Consider the following 24,774-nt stretch of genomic DNA (forward strand, 5'->3'; position numbering starts at 1 on the left):
GCCTGCTCTGGTTTTTCATTCCCATGCCATTGAGGGCTGTTTACCCTCCTCCTGCATGCTCCAGTCGCTTGTTGTGCAGCAGGAGCAACTGAGAACTGCTTCCGCTCTTGCCACACCAATGATGGAAACCCCCCTCCCAAGTGTCCTCCCCAGGCTTTTCCCTTGGCCATCAGATTAGTTCAATTGGGAGTCATTCTGCCAAGCCTCAGTGAGCCGAACTGGTGATGGCAATAACTGTACTGGGTGTATAATGCGGGGGATGGGGGGACGGGGAGGGGGGACAGAAGTGTGAACAGACTTTAGAACAGTGCTGCTGGTAGGGGCAGGCTGGAGAGATCTCCCTGAAGACTCCTGCACACCATACGGTCTTGATTATGTATAGCCAGGAGCCGTGACGATCGACCCACGTCCAGGAACAGAGGACACTGTTGTGAGTGAGTACCGTTGCTGCTAAGCTTCTTAGTGTGCACATGTAGAGCCTCCTGGTAGTGTGTGCTATCAGTGGGCACCGGTCCTAGTCATGCCAGGGGAGAGGAGCTGGCTGCACACTGGGCTGCCATTGTTCGGACCCCTTTGATCAGGGACACTCATGGATTTTTATTGCGAGGTGCTGAGAGGCCTGCTGGCCAGGGGCTTGCAGGAGGAACGTTGGAAATGAGAGTTTTGGAGGTCAGGGGTGGCCCTTTTGCTGCTTACTCCGAGCTGTGACTTAGCCTGCCTTGTCTCTGCCTTTCCTGTGTGGCCCACTTCCAAGGGGAAGACTGCAAAGGAGCAGTTGCTCTGTTGCCCGTCCTCCTTTAAACAAGGAAAAAAAGGCCTCCTCTTCACTTGAAAGAGTAAGCCCCCCTCCCCCTGCACTTAGGTGATTAGAGGGGGCCCAGTTTGAGGTGGTATCCAGATTAGGGCTGGAGATTGTGGGGCTGGCCCACCACCTTCCCAGATGGCAGAGAGCTGTGTTCCTTTCGCTCAGTGAGGAAAAGGAAGTGGTGAGGCCAGGAGGCTGGGGTCAGTGATTTCTGGCCTTGGTTTCTGCTGAAGTTGATCAACCCCATTGATCGAAAGGGGCTTCCTTTCTTTTTCTTGGTTCTTCAACTCTACAGCTTAATGAACAGAGCAGTCCCTTTGATTTTCAGTTCAGCAAGCAGGTGCTTGTCCACGTCCAGCCACAACTGTCCTTTGGAAGCTGGGGTGGGAGGACAGAGTCCTTTGGGCTATTGCCTGGTGCAGAGACTCTCAAGCAGCCAATTGTGTGCATTGTCCTTGCTTGATCAAGTCTGCCTGCTTGGTTGGGCAGTTCTTCTAAGTAAAAAGCCCCCTTTGGTGTGGGGTGATGCCCACGTGGCAGGGAAAGCCCTCGGAAGACTGCAGCTTTGAGAAATGCTTCTATCCGTGGCTTAATAATAATAATAATAATAATAATAATTAATAACAGGTATTTATATACTGCCTTTCTTGGTCTTTATTCAAGACTTTATTCAAGGCGGTTTACATAGGCAGGCTTTATTTAAATCCCTTATTAAATAGGGATTTTTACAATTTGAAAAAAGGTTCTTTCTTTCAAGAACCACTACATTCAGGTGTTTCATTCCGATCTGGCTTCACATTCTGGCCTCCATCCTCCCATGCTCAGAGCAGATGGAATGGCTTGGCTTCAGCTTGTCAGCTGCTTCAAGGTCGCACGTTGCCGGTGGCCTCGAACTGGCGACCTTGTGGATGTTATTTTCAGGCAGACGGAGGCTCTACCCTCTAGACCAGACCTCCTGCTTAAAAGACATTTGCCCAGTTAGTTGCGGATACTTGAAGTTGACCAAAATAGTGTTAATTGATTAAATATTGCAGCCCTAAGGACACAAAATTAAAGTGGGCCTTGCAGTGGGGGAAGTGGGAGTCTAAGGCTGTGGCAGTGAAGGCCTTCAAGGTGCCAGCATCTGTCCTGGGAGCTGCTGCCAGGGTGGCCTGCCAGGGCGCTTGCACTTTGATGTGGCAACACTGCCACTGGGCCAGTGAGTTGAGGGGAAGGGAGGCAGCACCAGCCACTTAATTGAGCAGAGGATGGCCCACAGAGCCATATAAATGGGAGCCAAGGTGTTCGGACACACCCTTGTAGATGCTGAAGCCTGTGGAGCAATGAGGTCCCGGGAAGAGACTTGGCCCTGTGAGTCTGAAGACCTCTTTCCTTGGCCCTAATCCCGAGAGAGTCTTCTGCCCCTTTATCTCTGGAGACGCGTCTCTCTTCTCTGCTGTGCAGGTTCTTCTGTAGCTGGGCTCTTAATTATTACTATGACTGGGAGGTGGTGGTGGGGAAGAACTTTTGCATGAAGGTGGCGCATCCTTTTCAGGTGAATTTCCTGTCCCTGAACTTGCCTCATAAACGGCGTCTTTTGGACCCTGTGCCAGTGTGGGCTGTGGTTTGCATGTTGCTTTCTGCCTGTGCGGAGTCGAAAACTGGTGGCGGTGGTGGCTGCTGCTTCTCCTCCATGGTCTCTCTGCAGTCCCACAGCTGGGTTTGGGATCTGTGCAGCAGGCTGCTTGAATTGACCAGTGCTTTAGAGAAGGAGGTGGCCCTCCAGCGTTGCAGTCTGGGGGTTGGGATTGTCCCTGGGTTGTCCTCTCCTTTGGGACCAGGCAGACATCAACTCTTATTTGCGCCACCACTTGGGGCAGAGCCCAGAAGTCAGCCGGGCAATGAGCGGTCTCACTCTTGGATTTGGCTGCATGGAATGAGCCTGTCAGAGGGAGGTGGCTGTCGAGTTCTGTCTGGCAAAGCACTTCATAATCATGGTGCTTTTCAGGGTGTGGAGAATTTGAGTGCAACCGTGGAGAAGGGCTGTGCAAAGTGCAGACTCAGCCCTTGGAGATCAAGTTGGTGCTGTCTGCCGTGATGCCTCTTCGCAGCTGCTTTTGCAAGTCTCCTTTTCCTTCTGTTTGGTGGCAACTCCTGCACTGATGTGTCGGCAGAACAGCCAGAGGTGGGAGGAAGATGTGGTAACGGACTCCACTGGAAGGCTGTTCTCCCATCTGTGTTCCTTAATTTAGCAACCCAGGAAACGAAATGGTTCCAGCGCTCAGACAGGGTGTCTGTAATGAGTCTGGCTTTATTTTGGGTTCTGATTTCATCTTGCCTGCTCCATGGTGACTTTTTCAGGTTTCAGTGGGAGAAGATATAGTTACCCGTTCAGCTGATGGTTTCACTGGGTGGTGGTTCTGTCCTCCATGTTGGTTATTTGGCAGGGAGGGCAGGTGAATAAATTGGGGGATCAGATTTGGTAGGGGCATTAGTGGGTTAGTGATATACTGGGAGTCCCAGATAGGACCTGGGAGGGGCTTCAGATTAGGAAGGGTGCATTCCTCTTCCCTGCCCCAGGCACTCCTTAAAGCAGATAAAATTATGCAGAGCAAGTGTCATTTGTCAGTTGGCTTGATTTGCATAATTTCTTCCAGAAGTGGACCCTGCCATTGGGGCAGACCTGTGAATTTTCATTCTCCCAGGTTGTTCGGTACCTTTGATCAGCAACTGGCTTTGTGGGGAATTCCCTTAACGAGTGGGGTGAAGCTTAACCAGGCTTCCTCTCCCCTCCATCCCACATAGTGGCCTGTGCTGCCACTTGTTTTCCAGCACACGGGTCGACAGCAGGGCACTGTGCTGGTGATGGTGCTCATAGGCTGGATATGGCTGAGGGAGCCGCAGTGCTGGTCTGTCACACAAGATGTGTTCCGAGGCTCTAGCCTCAAATGCTTGGCACCCAGCTCCGTGCAGAACTGCTGATGTTCTGAGGCTGGAATGCTAGGAGAGCAGGTGCCCAGAACTCTTCAGGACCTGGAAGAGTCTCTCTCTCATTTCTCTCTGAAGATTGACCTGCAGAGGTAAAGGGTGGAGCCCATTCAGTTGGCTTATGGGCAAGCCCCAAACAAGCCTCCTAGAATTGGCCATTGTGTGGTAATGAGGATTTGTTCTTGTGCTGATTGGCAATTTCCTTGGTGTTGCCAGTGAGGACATACTGGCAGCTGAGCTTGAGCGTAATTCTGGCTGCTAGGGCGAGAGTGGTGGCTCTGCAGGGCAAAAGGCAAAGAAAACTTGACACATTAGGGCAACCGAAGGCACTGCCTGCTTCTGAATGCAGGAGGGTCTGTAGCCTCTCCTCCTGGGTCTGAAACCTTATGGACCTCTCTGAGTTTAGGGGATCCAGTAAGAATCCCTGCTCTATCTCTTGGTCTAGACCAGGGGTGTCCAGAGTATTCGGCAGGAGGGCCACATCGTCTCTGACACTGTGTCAGGGGCAGAGGGGGAAAAAAGAATTAATTTACATTTAAAATTTGAATAAATTTACATAAGTTTACATAAATGAACATATTAAAGATGGAACTTATATGAATGAATGAAGGTCTTGCAATATCTCAAGGCCTATAAAAGGCCTTGCACAAAGCAAGGCTGGCCTTTCCTTTGCTGCCGCTACTGCATCACAGACGTGAAACAGCAAGCAGTGGACGGAGCCCTCATCCACAGCTCACATGAGACATCAAACAGTTGCCCTCACATTGAGAGCAGTTGTGCTGGGCCAGTGCGGGCTCCAACAAATCTCTGGAGGGCCAGAGGCTCATTGGAGACTGGGGGCTCCCTGAGGGCCACATTGAGAGGCCTCGAGGGCCGCAAGTGGCCCCAGGGCCAGGGTTTGGGCACCCCTGGTCTAGACTAGCAGGGTCAGGCTCCTGGTGTGTTAGTATTTCCAGATTTCCCTGTCCTGTTAAATGCTGGCTACCGACCGTAACTCCTTCCTTGGTGTCTGTTAACACCCAGTTTTCCCAGGCAGCCATTTGAGCTGCGGCCTCCCTCTTCCCAGGGCCCAAAAGGGCACAGCTAGCCACATGGCCTCTTTCAGCTAGCACCTGGTAACAAAAGAGTGAGTTGGGGGAGAGAAGCTACACCACAAGCTATCTGACTGCAAGAAGGATCTGTATGCTTGCTTGCTATTTATTTCTTTACTCAGCATGTAATTAGTCTGTGGAACTCCTTGTCACAGGAAGTAGTGATGGTATCTTGTCTAGATGCGTTTAAGTGAGGATTGGACAAATTTCCGGAGGAAAAGTTCGTCACGGGTTACAAGTTATGGTAGGTATGTGCAAGCTTCTGGTTTTAGAGGTAGACTACCTCTGATTGCCAGATGCAGGGGAGGGCACCAGGATGCAGGTTGTGTCTGTTGTCTTGTGTGCTCCCTGAAACATTTGGTGGGCCACTGTGAGATACAGGAAGCTGGGCTAGATGGGCCTTTGGCCTGATCCAGCAGGACTCTTCTTATGTTGTTATCCCTTGCAGGAGAGATGCGACTCCCCCGAGAATGCCTTTCACACAGAACCTTTGCAAGGATTACAGAGGGTGGGGTGCAGAGTGTGGGCGATGCCTGTGGGAATGTCACTGAAGAGATGACACAGGTGTGTGTTCTGTCGCAGCACAGATCCAGCTAATCGGCTTTGGGGTGCTGTGTCCCTGAGTGTAGAAGTGCATTCCGGGTCGTGGCTGAGGGATTTGAGGGGATGAAAGCTGCCTGCAAACTTTTGTAGGTCACCAGTTCAAATCCCAAATGTGTCTGCAGCAGGTAAAGCTGCCTTGACAGTTCTTGTATGAATCACGGAGCAGCAGGCTTGGCGCTGCTCTTAGTGGCCAAGTGCCAGCACAGCCAACCGGGGTCATGGAGGCAGCAGGGCCTGGTTGCTGCTCCTCCTTCCCAGCTTGGCGTGAGGCACTGGGCCAGCAGTCCCTGGCCCTTGCCTGCCTTGACCACAACTCCATATTGATCTTTTTGAAAATGTCATCGTGACCCATTTTGCAGAGCAAAGCCCTGGCTTGCAATGTAAGACATGTTCTCTCTCGTGGCTGTTCTTACAAATGCAACTCTCTTACTTTTCCACTGTCTGTTTGCAGAACTCTGTGTGTGCAGGTGCGGCAGTTGGACTTTCAAGATAAGCCGGAGCAAACATCCATTTGGGGTTTGCAGGGTGCTGTGTGTCAGGATGGGAGAGGTTTGATTCCCAGACGCTCTTCTGGCCACCTTCACGTGAATAGGAGTCGGCAGTGCTGCTTCTGGTGCTGTTTGTGCTTGTGCTGAGAGTGGTGCTTGGCACTGCTATGCCTTCCCAAGAAGAGCTTTATGTCCATGCATTGGCCACAGCAACCTGGGATTGACCAGGACCCAACCCCCAGAGGAGTCCCCTATTCTCCCCTCTGTGTGTGGAGGAGCCATGCTGTGGCTTCCCTTTCAATGGGACTCGGCTCTCCTGCATGTTCCTCACTTGGATTCCTTCAAGGCCATGCTCACCAGGCCATTATCTGCAGGGCTGTTTAACTCCTGGGTGGGCCAGCTAAGAGACCAGCTGGTGAATTGGGGCTCCCCTGCCTTGAACTGTGACCTTGTACTGACTCTGGGCCTCAGTCTTTCCTGTCTGCAGTGTGGGAGTGATGATACTTGCTTCCTGAAGAGAATATCTGTGAATGCCTGTCACTCAACAGTGTCTACACAAATACCAAGTGTTGTTCACAAAGCGAGGGAGGAGTTGGGAAGGAACAGGGGATTGCACAGTTTCAGTACACTTACCTGGCCGAGAGAGAGAAAGAGAGAGAGAGAATCATTTTAACGCAGTCTTGTTTAATGACATGAATATCTTGCTTCTGGGGCTGGCAGATCCATGAGGCAGGCTTTCTTCAGTATTATAAGAACCATGTCCTGGGCAACGGAGGCAGGTGTTTGCTCCTGGTCTTTTCTGGTTAGTGGCAGAAGCTGTGCCTCCCTCAGTTAGTTTTCCTTCTCCCAGGCGGGCACTCTCCAGCGGCTTGTAGGTGGTAACGTCCTGGTGGTGACTGTTTTGGCTCTTAGGCTGTCCCTTCACTGCCAGGTCCTGGTGTTTGACCAGCCTGCAGTACAGGGCTTTACTCAGCCTCGTAGCTCCTGCCTCACCCCTCCTTTGCCTGGAAAGGAAGCCGCATCCTACTTTGGTAAACAAGCCTGGTGGTGGTGGTTGTGATTAAACCACCATTTGGACAGGGACTGATCTACAGAGGGCTGATGGCTCCCGAGAGCTGTGGAGTGTCCAAGAACAGCCTGTGGGATTAGCTGGGGGTCAAGTGCCTGCAAGGCCGACTAAGACATTTCTTAGGCTGCCTCCATCCTGAGGCAGAGAGATGATTCCATGCCAAGCTATTTCTTAGAAGAAGGATGTGGGTGTCCTGAAGGAAGTATGAAACAGGGAAGTTCCAGTGTGATGCCCCCTAGCAGCTTAAAGCCAGGAAGAAGCAGGGAAAGAGCTGGGGGGCCCCCAGCAAAGGCAGCCACCTCTTCCGAAGTCATGGTGGGCTTTGCTGAAGCTGCTGAATTCTCAGGAGGGGCAAGTGGGCAGTTGCCCTCTCCTGCGGCTGCTCCTTCAGCAGCTGGCATTCAGAGGCAGGCTACCTCAGATGTGACAGTTTTCTGCATCTGCAATGGTCCAAGAGCTGTGGACACACCACTCTACCTCCAAGAATGTGTCCTTGTACCTTTCCACCAGTCTCAGGAGGCTGTCAGTAGCCAAGGCTGTGACTCCCTCCATGGCGTGGCTGCGATCTGTGGAGGCCAGTCGCCTTTCCCTTGTGTAAACAGTCGAGGCCTGCTGAAAAAGCATTCAGGACAGGTGTCGCCCATCTGCCTTGAGCAAATGGAAGCAAGGAGTGAGGTGCTCCCCAGTCCTTCGAGGGAGACTCTGTGCTCCAGCTGCTCTAGTTGCACATGCTGTGAACCAGGTAACCTGGACAGAAGCCTTTCTCTTGCCTCCAGCTCTGCTGTTTTTGAAACCTGCATCCTAATGGTCGCCACAAACGGAGGAGAACCTCCTCTTGGAGACGGTGGTGGCAAGGCCTATGGAGGTCCAGCTGTCCAAAATAATGGCAGGGCATAAGATCACATTTTTTTCTCTGTGACCTGCTGCTTAACAAGGTCCTCCACCCAACTGACTATGTGTCATGAAGCCCTTCTGTCCCTGACCCAGACACACAAGGGGGCCTTTGGAGCCAGGGACTGTCAGGCCTGGACTGAGACCATCCCACAACTATTTAACAGGCCCTACTGAAACTTGACAGGATCTCTGGGGGTGCCCATCATGCCAGTGTAGAAGTGGCATTTGGGCAGCGGAATGTGGGGCACATCAGAGTGTTGGCTGTGTTAGTGAAATGTGCACACCTGAGGGAGGGGGTTTTGTGGCCAAGTGCCATTCGCTCGTCTTGCACTTCAGGCTTCCCAGCCTTTGGGAAAGCTGTTTGTTGGCTTTGTGCGCCTGTTTCTTTCCAATGATTTCACCCGCTCCCCCTGGTCTCTGTCTCCTTTCAGGTCTGCTAACCAACGTCACCATGTTCAGCAAGAAGAAGAAACGCATTGAAATCTCGGCCCCCTCCAACTTTGAGCACCGGGTCCACACGGGGTACGACCAGCAGGAGCAGAAGTTCACAGGACTGCCGCGGCAATGGCAGGGAATCATCGAGGAGTCGGCCAAGCGGCCCAAGCCGCTAGTGGATCCCGTATGCATCACAGCGGTCCAGCCGGGATCCCAGAAGGTAGTCAGCACCCATTCTGCTCGCAGCCAGTACTTCAGCTGGTGTGATTTTTTTCCATGACTAAAAATGTGCTCCTGAGCAGTGACTTGGAGCTCAGCAATAAGCAGGTGGCTGCCAATGGCAGCTGGGCAGATGGGAGCTGTATGCCCCCTTGGCACCTGTGTCCAAAGCGACTGCTGTTCACTGGGAGGGGTGGGAGCCCTGTCACTTCAGGAGCTAAGAACAGAAGGGCAGTCAGCGGGAGACTCTGCTGGAAGAGGTGTCAGGTGGACGTTGGTTGTGTAACTGTGTGCTGGCAGGAGAGGTGCATGATGTGCCGTGTTGCAGGACACTGAATGGCCCCAAACACTTCGGTTCATTAGGCAGAGATTTCAGCAAGTTCTTGGGCCTGGCCAGGTGGGTTATGCCTGGGGACCAAAGCAAGTCTGGGGTGGAACCTGGGTGTGCTTGGCCAGGCAAGTCATGTGGTTTGGCTTCTGTGCAGGAGTAACCATGTTTTTGTGTGGTGTGTATCGGTGGGAGAGTGTGGAGGCTCTTCTTCTCAGTCCACTGCTTGCCTGCTTTAACTCCCCCTGGGGATTGGGTCAGGCTGTAAACAAAACTGCGAGAAATCCAACCAACTCCAGCCTGCAGAGGAAGTGGCTTTGGATTTTCCAGGTCATGGTGGTGGCTGCACCTTGGAATTTTGACAGCAGGTGACTCAGCAGCAGCGAGTTCTTTCTTGGGAGAGGTGAGGGAAAGCCTCCTGGGTCTGAGTGGAAGTGCAGACCTGTCGTTCCAGTCTGGCAGTGGCCAGGGAGGGCTGGTCTCCTTGGGTCCCACTGCGCTCCTTGACAGGCTGGCCTTCTCTGCCAGGCTGCTGGCCGGCATCTGCAGTTGCAACTGTCTTCCACTTCTTGCCTCTTGTTAGCCAAGGAGGATGCCTCAGAAAACTCCATCCAAAGCAACAGAGAGCTTCGTGGCACACTGGATCAACAGACAGAAATTGGGCTTGCTGCTCTTGCACTCCCATTGGTTGCAGCTGTGTGCAGCACCTGATAATCTCTCTCAGAAGGTCCAAGATTGCAGGAAGGTGTTGATCCCCCAATGTTCTGCATGCAAACTAGCTCTTCCCCCCCATTTGACTACATGTTATTGGTGTGCATAGTTTGCTTTCAGCCCCAGTTATGAGTTTCCTTGCCCAAAACGTGAACTTTGTTGGCTTAGAGGCTGGCTTGTTGGTGAGTGCCAAAGAGCCCTTTTCTCTGCCTTCCCCGACCCCTTCTTGTCTTGGGTGCCTGGCTTCCATTTCTGGATCTGCTCTCCTCTTGCAGCCTGGCTCTTAGGAGCCTTTGCCACTTAAATGAGATCGGTGCAGTCCAGCAAGGAAATGTTTATGAGCTTGTGTGGTTCGAATGAAAGAAGCTTCAGAGGCTGCAGCTATGCTTTGTGTAGGCGAGGGCTGGAGAGCAGCGCTTGCATCTGAAGCATTCGCAGAGGGCAGCCCACATTGAGTGCAGCAAACTGCGAGGCAGGGGAGGGCTGAAGCAGGACCACTGAGGGGTAAATGGGACCATTTTTTCTTTTGGTTGGCTCACTGTTCCCTCCCCACATGCACATGATGCTGTTGGGTCCATTTATGCGATTGCAGGTGGCATGCGAAAGCTGTTCCTAGACTGCAGTGCTGGGCTGCTGGGTTGGGTGGGAGGGCTTGCCTGTGTGGGTGCTTCGGTCTGGGTGCAAAATCTTGGTATGTAGAAAGGGTAGAAAATTTTCCTCTGCTCTTTTTTTCCGTGGTAAAGCCTCCTTATCTAAGAAAACATTGTTGACTAGAATTGATCGGTAGCATTATCAATGGATGCAAATGGCAGTTTCTCAGTTGTCATTTTTTCAGAAAATTGTACCTTGGAAATGCCTCTGCCAAAGAAGAGCTTTCTGGGCACATTGACAGTCAGTTTTTTCTAACTACTTCTTTATTTTTCATAAACATTAAACAATGTAAAGAATTTTACTGAATTGTCCTGTCTTGAAATACTAACATGCCCTCCTTTTTTCAGTTTTGTGGTTTAAACAGAAGTCAGACATGTTCAGTTTGCCCCTAATAGTTGCAGGGCATTGAAGGCCTTTGCAGAAAATATTCTGGCTTCAAATTTTTCTTGGAAACCCACCAGGCTGGTCTGAACTGCACCCTGGAATGGCGCCTGTGGGGTGTACAGGAGTTGTGTCCCCCACGGAAGAGCATTTGGACTCCCCCACCCCACCGCTGGTGCCCCAAAGAAGCCCGCCCTGTGATTCTGTGAGCTGTGCGCCCTGGATGGCTCTTGGTCCCCCTGGCACGAAGGTCAGGTGCCTTAGTCACCCAACAGGAAGTGATGAACTGGAAAGGCTCCTCCTCCCGGCCCTGCTGAAAGGAGCACCTGACTCGCAGCCTGGGGGGAACTCAGAGCAGCTGTTTTGCAGCTGAGCTGCCCTGCAGCCTTTCCTGGGAATGTGGGCTTGTCCTACCAGGCAGCTGCCTCTCTCCTGCGAGATTGGTGGTGGGGAGTCATTTGCAGGCTGCTGGCTGGGGAGCTGATCTGAGTGCTCCCGCTGTGGACAGGAGGCAGCAGGACCGAGTGTCTGGTGGGATGGGGAGAGTGTGGGACGTTAGCTCGGCATCCAGATGTCCAGATTATCGGAGGACGTTTCTTACACCGGGTGCCCAGCTGGAGGTGGGCGTGTCCCGTTTTGGCAGGAAGGGAGCCTTGTCTCAGAGGCAGCCTGAAGTCTTTGGACGAGGTCTCTGTGCTGCCGGGGATGACTTGCCTGCTAGAAACAGAGGCATGCAGGTCATGTGAGGGCTGGAAGGAAGGTAGTTGACTCTAGCCAGGCCCAGGAGATGTGGGCAGCAGCTTTTCCCCTGGGGCTGGCACTGCCTGTGAATGAGACAGCTTTGATGTAAAAAGAGCAGAAGGCACAGAGATGGGGCTGGGTGGAGAGGTTCCCAGGAAATAGTCATCCTCCTGCCTCTGCCTCCCCCTTCAGAGCTCTGGCTGTGTCCCAGGGCCATTGAATGCTCAATCCAAACTTGAATGGTTGCCACACAGTAGCTGCTCACAAGGGATGCCTGACTGGCTGGCAGGTCTGGCTGTTGGGTGCTGCAGAGTAGAAAAGGCTGTGGATCTGTGGTTGTTCTGCGACGAGTGCAGCCCCCTCCAAGAGGCACAGTGGCAGGAGGTGGTAGATGCCCTGGTTTGGAGGCCTGCCTGGGATGGAGATGCCAAAGGTGCTCTCAGTGTGAGGGCTGTAGAAGGGAACATGGTGGTTGCATTGATTCCAGAGGCGAAGGGGTAGTCTTTTCCCCCTGGAGCAAGACCACAGAGTGGCGGGGGGGGGGGGAGTTTGGCAGGGCAGGCAGTGCTGTGAAGGAGCGGCAAAAGCACCCTGCATCTTGGTAGATAGCAGCCTAGTGCTGACTGTGATTTAGGTGGCAGGGAGTTGTGTGCTCTTGAAGAATAAATCGAGAAGCCTTTTGGATTCCTTTTTAACGACGGCGTTTCAAGTCCGCTGTTGTCATTTTTTGTAGCTATCAATGTCTTTGTTTGTTTAAAAAGGACTGTTCCTTGCATGGACAAAATAAGCTTCTGTGGGACAGAGCATCTCCAAAAGGGCCTCATGGGGCACTGGCCCTCCCCCACCTCCTGCCCCCTCCACCCAGCATGCCCTCCTTCTGTGCGCTTCATTGTGTGTGCCAGAGCTGGCCCCTCTGCAGGGCAGTGTCAAGCGTTCATCAGGCACCTTTAATTTCCTTTTGTTTTATGTTGCTCACTTATTTTTTTTTGTATGTGTGTGTCTTTTATTCTCCCCCTCCATTTTCTGTGTTTTGCGCATAAAGAGCATCGTGCGGGGGAACAAGGCCTCCAAGGACGGTTCCCTGGCCTGGCTGCTGGATGAGTTTGAGAACATGTCGGTGTCACGTTCCAACTCCCTGCGCAGGGACAGCCCTCCCTTCCCACCCCGGCATGACCACCTGTACCAGGAGAACGGCTTGAGCGAGGCCCTGGCCAGGCCTCACCACCCCCCTCATGAGGACAGCGGGGGCAGCAGGAGCAAGGAGCATAAGGAGCGGAGCCGCCACGGACCCAAGAACGAGCTGGACCAGGGCAGGGAACGGAATAGGGAGGACAGGACTGCTGGGCAACCCCCTCGGGGGCAGGAGCCCACCGGCAAACCTCGCCAGCACTCCAGTCACCAGCGGGGACCCCCTCCCTTCTCGGACAGCAGGCATCGTCCACGTGAGCAGGACAGGAGGAGGGACCCTCCAGCCGAGAGGGAGCTCCCAGACCGTGTGGTCAGGAGGGAGCGTGCTGACGGCCCTGACAAAAGGCCAAAATCCACGTACACAGGGGAGACCAGCCCACAGTCCCCCCGGGAAAAGCGGCCTCTCTCGGGGCCAAATATCCGGACCCCCAACATCCCCGTTTCTGAGGGGGTCATGAAAACCGCACAGCAGACTGGCCGGCCTTTTAACACATATCCTCGAGCGGACACGGATCCTGTCAGGGGCGCTCAGGTAACACTTCCCTGTCCCTAGCTTGTCTGCTTAGAACTGGCTGGCCGAGAGCCACCCAGTGGCAGCAGCTGGAGATTTTGCCATCCACAGGGATGGAAGAAGCGAATGTTGTTCTAGCCAGTTTATGCGGGGACTGGTGTCAGATGGTGCAGCAGGCAGCCTGCTCGCTTGCAGCCCTACGGCCAGCAACTTCTGCAGCAGCGGCTTGACCCTGCCTCACCTCCGGCCCCATCACCGTGTTCTCTCTGTGCCTCACTGCTTGAGTGGCACTCCTTCTTCTGCCGCTTCTCTTGCTTTGCAACCCACTGTCTTCTTGCGGTCTCTGGACTGTCCTGCCTCGTCTCTCCTCTCCCAGTGTGGTCCCTGCTTCCACTAACCTGAGCTCTCCTGTGCCGCCTGCCTTCTGAAGGAGATCCGCTCTCTGCTTTCCTGTATGTTAGTGTGTGTGTTCTCCAGCAGTCGGGGTTATCTTCCTCTCTCTGTCTCCCCCTCTTGGTGGATACCTTGCAGCAGCTTCACGGCTCCCTCACAAAGGAAGCTGCAACAGAGCCACTGAAGCCTTTTCCGGGCTCCCTCCCGGGTCCCTTTTCCACCTCTCTCGTCTTTCCTCCTTGAAGAGTAGCCTCCCCACCATTTGCTGCAGATCCTCTTGGTGTGTCCACCTGATCTCTCATGTCTCCACTCTGGTCTCCACCCCTTGTTCCCCTCCAACAGGAAGAGGGGAGTGCTACTTTCACCCTTCTCTCATTGTGTCGGTGGCTGGGGGAGGGCATGTGCTCACTTCAGGGGGTGCTCTTCTGCCAGCAGTCTGAGTCCACAGGCTGCTTCAGGCCCAATTCAAGGAGACCTGAGTTCAGGGTACCTGAAGCAGCCTTTAGGCCCCCTAAATGCAAGGGTGGGAGGATGGCAGATGGGGAGGCCCCAGCATTCTGTGGTGTTGGCCCCTGACTTCGTGGAGGGGCTGCTCCTGGATCGGTGGCATTCTGAAGCTTGTCTTGGCATATAGACCTGATCACATGAAGTAAATTTCCCCTTTTAGCAGGGCTAAACTGTGCAGGTGCCTGCATCACAATGTTGGTGTGGGCCTGTTTCAAACCCTCATTTGTCCTGGGCCCCCCAGGCACCTGTGGTGTTTCCATCCTTGCAAATATGCAGGAGGCGAGGGATCCGAGCACCTGCTATACGTTCAGAGTAACCGTCTGGTCCCGGTCTGAGGGTCTTGCAAGGTGATTCCCTTGCAGTTCGCATTATAACATTTCTCCTCCCTCTTCTCTCTCTAGGCGGAGCACAGATCTGGGAAACCCCAAGAAGCAGCATCCAACGGCCCCCTCAGTGGAAGCAGTGGCTCTTCCAGGGCCCCCCAGCCAGGCCCAGCAAGATCTCGGAACCTGGAGCCGCCCCATTCAGGACTCTCCCAGCACGCCTCAGACCCCCACTTAATACACCTCCCATCACCAGCCTCTCAGCAGCCACCCGCTCCACTGCAGCTGCCGCCACCACAGCCTCCTGTCCCCCCTCCCCCGGCCCCGCAGCAGCCTCGCTCCCCACAGCGCGAGCCCCAGCGGGTCTCCCATGAACAGTTCCGCGCAGCCTTGCAGATGGTGGTAGACCCTGGTGACCCCAGGACATACTTGGACAACTTCATCAAGATCGGGGAGGGCTCCACGGGCATCGTCTGCATCGCCACCGTCAAAAGCTCCGGGAAGCTGGTGGCAGTCAAGAAGATGGACCTGCGCAAGCAGCAGAGGCGGGAGCTGCTCTTCAACGAGGTGGGGAGGACTTCCCTGTTCTGGGCATGGGGAATGTGTGTGAAGGCCTTTCCTTCTCCTTTTTCAAGTGGGGGGAAGTGACTCCTGCTGAGCTGAGCTGCAGCTCTGCCTGCAGAAGGCTCTTTGGTCCCTGGCGGCATCTCCAGGAAGGGCTGGGACAGATCCTGAGCCTGAATCCTGCAGGGGCCTCTGCCATCCGGTGTGGACAGGAGTAGACTAAGTGGACCAGGGTCAGGCCTGTGCCAGGCAGGGAAATGGCAGGACGCAGGCACTGGCCGGAGCAGAGACTCTTGGAGACAGATGTCAGCTCCAGTGGCCGCTCTCTTCTGCGTTCCCTCGGAGGTCAATGGTGTTCTGGGCTAAGGTCAGGGGCTCTGCTGCCTCCTCCTGCCTGCCTGCGCCGCACCTGCACTGTCTGTGTTTGCCCCTCCAGGTGGTGATCATGCGGGACTATCAGCATGAGAATGTCGTTGAGATGTACAACAGCTACCTGGTGGGGGATGAGCTCTGGGTCGTCATGGAGTTCCTGGAGGGAGGCGCTTTGACTGACATCGTTACGCACACCAGGTATGTGGTGTGGGAAATCCTGGCACTTCTCTGCGCCACTGCTTCCCTGGGTCCTGCCTGCAGCCTGTGGATCCTGGCAGGGAGGCTGTGTCTTAAGCGGCTGTCGGAGGTGCCTGTGCTGCTGCAAAGGTGTCGGGTGCAGGCTCCTGGTGATGGAACAGCCTGCAGGGGAAAGAGCGTTTCTGAAGCATGGTGGGACGCCTTTGTTCTGAAGCGCTCTGCTGTGACCTGACCTGCCCTCACTGTGGGAAGGCTTCTCTCAATGGCAGTTTGGTGTGGACAATGCAGAGTGAAGGAAGATGGGTACGCCACACAGTCAAAGCTCCCTCCTCTGTCTTGCTTGGAGCAGCGCTGCCAGAAGGCTGGGAGCTGGCTGCTCCTCCAAGTATGGGGCTTGCAGGCTAAGTGTCTCAGGGCAGGGGGGAAGCAAGCCGTTGCGTTGCATGGCAGAGAGCCCGGAAAGCCTGCAGGACAAAAGGAAGTAGGGGGGGGCAGTGATAGGAAGGCCTTGGGCAGAAGGGAGTGTTTAGCAGGGGGGTCTTGGAGGAGAGAAGGGTCATCTCCATTCCCCTGCACTGGTGTGCTCCTAATGAAAGTTTGGCTCCCCCTTTTGTGACTCTGGAGCTTAGGATTATCCAATGAACTTGTTCGTGGGGAGATTCCAGAGAAATGAGGGGTTGTTTTCTACACGCGACGTACGGTCCCTCTTTCTTCCGCTCCCCCTTTCCTAGGGAGCCAAGAAAGGCTCTCCTTCCATTGCTGCCCTTAAGTGATTCCAGGAGTCACAGTTTGTCTTTGAATGCAGCGAATTAGCTTCTGGGTTTCAGCCTGCTCTCCTTTTTTTATTCTCCCACCACCAGTATCTTCCCTTGCTGCTTTTGTGGGTTGAGTGTCAGGATTTTCATGCTGCATGTTAGGAGTTTTGGCAGATACTGCAGGATGTCCCTGTCCGGGGCAGGCACTCCATAGGCGGACAGAGGGGCTGTGGCTTCAGCACCTGCTTGAGGGCTGGGCTTGGAGGACCTGCTTGGGTCTGGTCTAGAGAAGAGTGTGCAATGAGTGCTTGCTCCTTGTTCCACTTCCAGGATGAACGAAGAGCAGATTGCAGCCGTCTGCCTGTCTGTCCTGAAGGCACTATCCGTCCTGCATGCCCAGGGCGTCATCCACCGGGATATCAAGAGTGACTCCATCCTGCTCACACACGATGGCCGAGTGAGTTGCGTGCATCCCAGGTGCAGGAACTTGGGGTGGGGGTGGGGGGGCTGGTTTCTAGCAAGCAAGATTTGTCTAGCCCTTTGGACTCCTCCGCTGGCTGGGAGGAGCCATGTGCCCTCTATGATCACGTGGGCCTCTAGCACCACCTGCAGGTGTGTCTTTGGTGCAGGCCATCCCATAGCTCCCCTGTAGGGTTGCACAGGCTATCCAGACTCCATCAGAAGCCATTCTTGGAACTGCAGGTTCTTCCCTTCTCTCTGGAAGTCCCAATGCAGTTACATTGTACAATGGATTAAGTTGTGTGCTGATCTTTGAAATCCAAGCCATATTGCAGTTCATACTTGCTCACTCGCTCTGCACTAAGAAACACTCAGCTTCTTGAGCATTGTTAAAGATTCCTGGGTTATTATAATTTTTAACCCATCTGCATTTCAGTGATGTGAAAACACCTCTAAGGTGGGGGAGGGACAGATGGGGCGAAAAATAAACATGCAGCTCATTTATGGCTTTAATTGTAGTGATGTTTATCCTGCCTGTCTTTGTTGTGCTTTTGAAAAAAAAAGATGCAAGGCAGCTTTCAGAGTAAGTCATCAAACAAAACTGCTTATACAGAGCTGAACAGCAGCTGGCAGAGAAAGTGCAGGCTTGGGGCCTGTGCTGGAGCTGAGGCCCACCTGCATGGAGAAGGGCCTGATTCCAAGAGCATGGAGCACAAACTTTGCACACTCCATGGTCCCAATTTGGTCCCCAAACTCACCAGCTGAAAAGGTTTCAGGAGAAGGTGCCTGGTAGAGTCCTTGGAGAATGGCTGCCGAGCAAGGGAGAGAGAGCCCAGGCAGATTAACCAGTGGGCTGAGTCAATACGAATCAACTTTGCGCATTTGCATGTAATGTGATGCACCTCTTGTCTTGCTCTTGGGGATATTGGACTTCTTGGGATTAAAGCAGGTTTGGGGCAGTGAAGCCAGAGCATAAGAAGATAAGAACAGCCCCACTGTATCAGGCCATAGGCCCATCTAGTCCAGCTTCCTGTATCTCACAGCGGCCCACCAAATGCCCCAGGGAGCACACCAGATAACAAGAGACCTGCAAGGCTTCCTGGGAACTGTAGTTAAGGACATAAGAACAGCCCCACTGGATCAGGCCAGAGGCCCATCTAGTCCAGCTTCCTGTGTCTCACAGCGGCCCACCAAATGCCCCAGGGAGCACACCAGATAACAAGAGACCTGCAAGGCTTCCTGGGAATTGTAGTTAAGAACATAAGAACAGCTCCACTGGATCAGGCCATAGGCCCATCTAGTCCAGCTTCCCGTATCTCACAGCGGCCCACCAAATGCCCCAGGGAGCACACCAGACAACAAGAGACCTCATTCTGGTGCCCTCCCTTGCATCTGACAGAGCCCATTTGTAAAATCAGGAGGTTGCACATACACATCATGGTTTGTAACCCATAATGAATTTTTCCTCCAGAAACTTGTCCAATCCCCTTTTAAAGGCATCCAGGCCAGATGCCGTCACCACATCTTGCAGCAAGGAGTTCCGCAGACCAACCACACGCTGAGTAATGAAATATTTTCTTTTGTCTGCCTAACTCTCCCAACACTCAATTTGAGTGGATGTCCCCTGGTTCTGGTGTTATGTGAGAGTGTAAAGAGCATCTCCCTATCCACTCTGTCCATCCCCCGCATAATTTTGTATGTCTCAATCATGTCCACCCTCAGGCGTCTCTTTTCTAGGCTGAAGAGGCCCAAACGCCATAGCCTTTCCTCATAAGGAAGGTGCCCCAGCCCAGTAATCATCTTAGTCGCTCTCTTTTGCACCTTTTCCATTTCCATTATATTCTTTTTGAGATGTGGCGACTAGAACTGGACACAATGCTCCAGGTGTGGCCTTACCATCGATTTGTACAACGGCATTATATTAGCTGTTTTGTTCTCAATACCTTTTCTAATGATCCCAAGCATAGAATTGGCCTTCTTCACTGCCGCCGCACATTGGGTCGACCCTTTAATCGACCTGTCCACCACCACTCCAAGATCTCTCTCCTGATCTGTCACAGACAGCTCAGAACCCATCAGCCTATATCTAAAGTTTTGATTTTTTGCCCCAATGTGCATCGCTTTACACTTACTGACATTGAAGCGCATCTGCCATTTTGCAGCCCATTCTGCCAGTCTGAAGAGATCCTTCTGGAGCTCCTCACAATCACTTCTGGTCTTCACCACTCGGAAAAGTTTGGTGTCGTCTGCAAACTTAGCCACTTCACTGCTCAACCCTGTTTCCAGGTCATTTATGAAGAGGTTGAAAAGCACCGGTCCCAGGACGGATCCTTGGGGCACACTGCTTTTCACCTCTCTCCATTGTGAAAATTGCCCATTGACACCCACTCTCTGCTTCCTGGCCTTCAACCAGTTCTCAATCCATGAGAGGACCTGTCCTCTATTTCCCTGACTGTGGAGTTTTTTCAGTAGCCTTTGGTGAGGGACCGTGTCGAACGCCTTCTGAAAGTCCAGATATATAATGTCCACGGGTTCTCCCGCATCCACATGCCTGTTGACCTTTTCAAAGAATTCTATAAGGTTCGTGAGGCAAGACTTACCCTTACAGAAGCCAAGCTGATTCTCCCTCAGCAAGGCCTGTTCGTCTATGTGTTTTGAGATTCTGTCTTTGATGAGGCATTCCACCTTCTTACCCGGTATGGATGTTAGGCTGACCGGCCTATAGTTTCCCGGGTCCCCCCTCTTTCCCTTTTTAAAGATAGGCGTGACATTTGCTATCCTCCAATCTTCTGGCACCGTGGCCGTTTTGAGGGACAAGTTGCGTATTTTAGTCAAGAGATCAGCAACTTCATTCTTCAGAAGGATGTGTTTTGCAGCCGAGGTCCCAAGAGCAAAACTCTCCAGAGCAGCAGCGCCCTTTCAGTGTGTGCCGCTGTCAGCATTTCCATCTCTATTCTGCTTTGCAGGTCAAACTCTCTGACTTTGGGTTCTGTGCACAAGTGAACAAAGAGGTGCCACGGCGCAAATCCCTGGTTGGAACTCCGTACTGGATGGCCCCAGAGCTCATTTCTCGGTTACCGTATGGACCAGAGGTAAGAGGCTGGAGGACAGGTAGATGTGTGGGGCTCCAGTATGTGCCCTGCTGGACAGGGACCAGGTACTGTAGTTGTGAGTAAGAGGGTTAATGTTTCCCCTTGAGGACCAATTTGGTAGGAAATGCCCAGCCTGCTGAGTCCCCTTTCCAGGGGCATTCTGGGCTGTGACACAGAGGAGGAACCAGAGTTTGGAGTTGAGCATATGTGTCTTGAGCATGTGTTGGGGTTAAACAAATGTGCAAACAGATGGGTCTAGATTCAGTCCCTGCCAGGACTCAGAAAAATCTTTGTCAGAAATCCTGGAGAAATGGTGTAGATACCTGTTGAAATTCCTGTGCTACGCTTCAGTGCAAGATCTAGCACCACCTAGAGGTGGAGCACAAGGCAAGCCATAAGCACAGTGATGCAGGTGCAGAAGTGCAGCACTAGACAAGATTCTTAGGTCTGCAGCCAGGCTGATTAAATGGACAGAAGCTACCTGTGGAAAAGTCTCTGCCTGGTGCCAGAAAGACCGCAGAGTTGGTGCTGGGTGCCCCAGCCAAGAAGGCCCTCTCCCCAGTCGCCACCTGCCTGATGCAGCAAGTAGCTAAGCAAGACACCTGAGTGCGGGACATAAGAGTTCTGAAAGGTTTGTGTGACCGGGGGGGGGGGGGGGTCTGCAGACCTGTGGCTTGAAACCAGATTGCGATGAGAGGCAATCAAACTCAGCAACATTGCAGGGCCCCCTTGACTGGGTCCAGGAAACATTTGGTGAAGCTCATGCTCTCGCTCATCTCTGCTGCGGTGTTCACTTAATCTATATGTATCCTCGGCGCACCAGTGCCCTTAAAAGTGGAAATGTCAGAATGCAGAAGTTGCAGAGAGCAGCACATGAAACCAGCAGGCAGTGCAGAAAAAAACGAAGAGCTCCCCGGCACCAAGACTGTGGCCTCTCTGGAGCCTTCAGGTGGGGCAAAATGGCAAAGAAGGAAGAGCAGCCGCCAGGCAGAGGGGAGGGAGCAGGTGCAGGGGAATCCGGAAGGGAGAGGGCTGGGAGCCCCTTGTTGCCAGTGGTTCAACTCGGTGTCCTTTTGTTGCAGGTGGACATCTGGTCTCTGGGTGTGATGGTGATAGAGATGGTGGACGGGGAGCCCCCTTATTTCAATGAACCCCCTCTCAAGGCGATGAAGATGATTCGGGACAACTTGCCTCCTAAGCTGAAAAATGTGCACAAGGTAGGGGGCCTCACAGGGTCTTCAGCATCTCGGCTGCCCTTGCCTGGCTTCCCTACCCAGGCGGGTTGGATCTGTGCCTGGAATACTCGGCAGTTGGGCTCCAAGGACAGATGTGAACATCCAGGCAGGCAGCTCCTCTCAGAAAGATCTGGGTTGAGGGCTCCCTCCACAAGCTCCAAGCTGCTTGGCCTCTGAGACCAGTTAGGTACTTCTGTTCCTGAGTAACCTTCCCTGACTAAAGAAATCTCAGTCCTGGCCTTGCACATGCCACACAGTTGAATCCTGAGGTGGGCCTCCTGCTTTCAGGTTGCAAGCAGGCAAGTGCCATTTTGACACAGTGAAAAAACTCCCTGTAAGGAGAATATGAGCTCCTCAAGGGAGAATAGATAGACTTTGGGGCCATCAGTGTCACTGGTGCTTTACCGAGAATTTGAAGAGGGGTCCTTGCTCCAGTGGGATGATGATGTTGTTGTTGTTAATAATAATGATAATAATGATATTGTTATTATCAACAACAACAACAACTCAGTATTTATATACTGCCTTTCTGGTCATCAGATTACTCCTCTGACTTTATTCAAGGCGGTTTACATAGGCAGGCATTTCTAAATCCCTCAAGAGGATTTTTACAATCATGGAGGTTCTCTCTTTCAAGAACCAACCACATTTCAGAATGGATCTTCCTGCTTTGGTCTCACTTCTGGCCTCCAGTTCTCCCACGCAGGCTGGCAAGCAGCTCCATCTCTTGCATGGAGGGCAGCCAAGACGCTTCTTGTTCACACCAAGAGCAGGTGGAATCACTCAGCTGGGCTTGTCAGCTGCTTCAAGGTCTCGCCATTCTTAGCCATTCAGGGAGCAGCTGGTGTCCTCGAACTGGCGACCTTCTGATGTTATCTTTGGGCTAATGGAGGCTCTACCCTCTAGACCAGACCTCCTGCCCAGATGCATGGAGGTTGCAAAGTAAGGAAGCAGGAGGTGGAGGTGGGAAGGCAAGGGGCAGTATCTGCTTTTATTTTGAGGGAGGTCCTTGGGCTTGGCTATAGGGAGGCAACTGAGGCTAGGGGGAATGTTGCTTGCAGATTGTCCCCCCTGTACATGGCACTTGACATGAGTGGAACAGACAGATGCGGTCTGGGGAGGGGCTGGAGGAAGGCATTGAGAGAGTCCAGACAAGCCCCCCTTGGCTGTTCTTTCTCCTGAGCCAGAGCTGTATGGGGTCCTTGGGAGCTCTGTGCTTCCATACACCTCGTCCCCTTCACCCTGATGTGGCTCAGAGACACCGAAGAATGTTTTTCTCCCTCCTGCCCTACCCCATCCTTGGTGACTCAGGCTGTGTTTTCTCTTTCTCTGTAGGTCTCCCCTTCCCTGAAGGGCTTCCTTGACCGCTTGCTGGTCCGAGACCCTGCTCAGAGAGCCACGGCAAATGAACTCTTGAAGCACCCGTTCCTGGGGAAAGCCGGGCCCCCCTCCTGCATCGTGCCCCTGATGAGACAGAACCGGATGAGATGAAAGAGGCAAACAAACCGGACACCTTACCAAAGAGAGAGAGCAAGAGAAAAGGGGCCTCCGTGGTCCCTCGCCGGTTCTCCCGAGGCTGCTGGCAAGGGGGGCTCTGCAGCACCTTGTGGCCTGGTGTCCTCTGGACAGTGCAGGCAAGAGCAGCCTAGTGAGGAGAGCTTCACAGACCTGCCCCCCCCTCCTGCAAGGACCAGCCTCTCCCAAACTCCCCTTTGCGTACTGATGACCCTGGAGCAGCAGGGCTGTGACTGGCGTTCCCTCCTGCAGGCAGTGCGCTCTGCAGCCCCGTCTGTACTACTGAGTCTGAGTGGGGTCTAGGCTGGGGGAGGGGTTTAAAAGGAGACTGGAACATTTTCCACGACCGTTTGTCATTTTGTACCACAAACCTTGGAGAGTGGTGTTCTGGAGGGGGAGCGAGAAAGCTGCTCATCTCCAGTTTCGGGGCTCCTGGGAAGCTGTCCTCCCCTGCCAGAAATGCATTTTCCTTCTCCCTGATTCTGAGGCTGGGGCACCTAACAGCTGCTTGAATTTGTAGAGACCTTCTGTAGGGGGGAGCAGAGCCATAGCCGGTTTCAGGTGCCCCCTCACGGAGTTGCATTCAGTTCTGGGGACAGGATTGCACAGAGTTTGACAGGCCTTTGGGGGGGGGGGGGAGATGCTTCCCTACTACAGGAAGGGAACAGAACAGGTGGCTTCTCAGCAGCCCCCATCTTGGAGAGGAGGGACTGGCAGCTCTGCAGAGCCCTCCCTTTGACAAAATGCCTTTCCTGTCCCCACTGCTTCTTAACTGCCGGGTGCTGTTTGGGTGCAGACGGAGGGGTCCCCTGCCAATCGTCTCCCTCGTTTTTTAAACTGCCCCCTTTCAGTATGCTGCCTGGGGCTCCGTGACGGGTGAGGATTCAAACCAGCAGCCATTCTGCTATTGCTGGGGGGGGGGGGCGTCCTCACTGCTGCAATGGAAGCCAACCTCAGGGTGGGGGAGTGGGGGCCTTTTTATATATTGGGGTGGGGAAGGGGGCCTTGCAGTGTGCCTCTTGCTTCCGAGCTCCCACACAGCGTGCCTGGCAACCGGTGACCGAGCGGCACTGCACGCAGCTGGGCCTGAGGCAGGCACAGGCACCCACCCTGCCTCCCCTGCCTGCTTGGGCAGGAGCTGTGGCCCAGCCAGCCTGCTCTGCATCATGAACTCTTCTCTGTTTGCTTCATCTCTGGGGGAAGCTGAGCGGGCTTGTTGGCTGCCTCTCTCTCTCTCTCTCCCCCCCCTCGCACCCTGCTCAGCCCTCCCCAGGATGAGCTGGGTGGGCCATCGCCTCCTCACTCGCTGTCTCCTGCTCTGTCTCTTTCCACTCTGCATTGTGACCAGGATCCCTCGCTACCCTCACTTGCAGGGATCTGGCCTGCTTGCTTGCTTGGCTCTTCCCTGCCTGCCCCCCCAAAATGTGGCTCATGACTTTCTCTCGAGGGTGCAGGCCTGCTTGGTTGGTGGCTGCCCCATTGTGGCCTGGTGACCACCTCCGCATAAGTAGGAGGGGTGCTGCTGTGGGCCACCTGAGTGTCCCTTTTTGTCTTGTAGTTGGCAAGAGGGTCAGAGAATTGGCCTTAGTTCCAATATTAGAACAGAACTGGAGCTGCCTGGCTCTGGGGCAGTGGCAAGGGTATAGGTGCCCCCCAGTTGGTGGCCCAATCCCCTCTATACCTTGAGCATCAAGTGATGACGTCCCAGTGGGAAATGAGTGTCAGGAAAGGGAGGGAGAGATGAGCCCATTGGCCGTTCCCCTGAGCTGAAGACCAAGACCAAGCAGGTCTGCTCTGGCCAGTGGAGCAGAATAAAGGCATGCAGGCTCTTGTCTGTGCTTCTTGCCGCTTTTTTATGGGGGGGGGGGGGAAGAAGAGGTTATGGCTCCTCTGCCCTACTTTTTGGCGCAGTTAGGAGCTTGTGAAGTGGCATCTTCCTTGAGGGCCTGGACAGCTCTTCTCCAGTGCTGTGCCCCAGGGAGGGGGCAGCCAGAGCAGCCTCCCAAAGACTGGAGATCACCACGTCTCCAGCATGTGTCCAGAGCACCCTTGGAGTTGGAGGCCCAGGAGCCTTCAGGGAGAGAAAGGTGCTTGGCTCGCCAGCTCTGGCCTGACTCGGGAATGTGGCTGACCTCCTGCTCGACGGTGGCTTCTGGGTCATGGAAGACCTCGGCCCTAAAGCAGCTTCAGGATGGGACAGGTGGAGTTTGGAGCCTTGGGAGGCAGCTCCTTGGGAGACCAGAGGCCTCAGGAGCTGGGGGGGAGGAGCAGGTGTTGGA

General features: G+C 53.7%; 1 protein-coding gene across 9 annotated transcripts in view; it reads left to right on the forward strand.

The window, feature by feature from the left end:
- PAK4 (p21 (RAC1) activated kinase 4) overlaps nt 1-23,413 on the forward strand; it is a 49,525-nt gene extending 26,112 nt beyond the window's left edge. For 8 of the 9 annotated variants that reach the window (XM_066639008.1, XM_066639005.1, XM_066639003.1 and 5 more), the window contains 8 exons: nt 8,349-8,572; nt 12,426-13,103; nt 14,384-14,872; nt 15,306-15,439; nt 16,525-16,651; nt 19,620-19,745; nt 20,828-20,962; nt 22,316-23,413. In XM_066639008.1, coding sequence (XP_066495105.1) covers nt 8,369-8,572; nt 12,426-13,103; nt 14,384-14,872; nt 15,306-15,439; nt 16,525-16,651; nt 19,620-19,745; nt 20,828-20,962; nt 22,316-22,471 — 2,049 coding nt within the window. In that variant the 5' untranslated portion in view covers nt 8,349-8,368 and the 3' untranslated portion in view covers nt 22,472-23,413. The remainder of the gene's footprint in view (nt 1-8,348; nt 8,573-12,425; nt 13,104-14,383; nt 14,873-15,305; nt 15,440-16,524; nt 16,652-19,619; nt 19,746-20,827; nt 20,963-22,315) is intronic. The other variant, XM_066639012.1, reaches the window with a different exon arrangement.
- Nucleotides 23,414-24,774: the final 1,361 nt, after the last annotated feature.

This window comes from Tiliqua scincoides, chromosome 10 (genome assembly GCF_035046505.1).
Source record: "Tiliqua scincoides isolate rTilSci1 chromosome 10, rTilSci1.hap2, whole genome shotgun sequence".
Lineage (NCBI taxonomy): Eukaryota > Metazoa > Chordata > Lepidosauria > Squamata > Scincidae > Tiliqua > Tiliqua scincoides.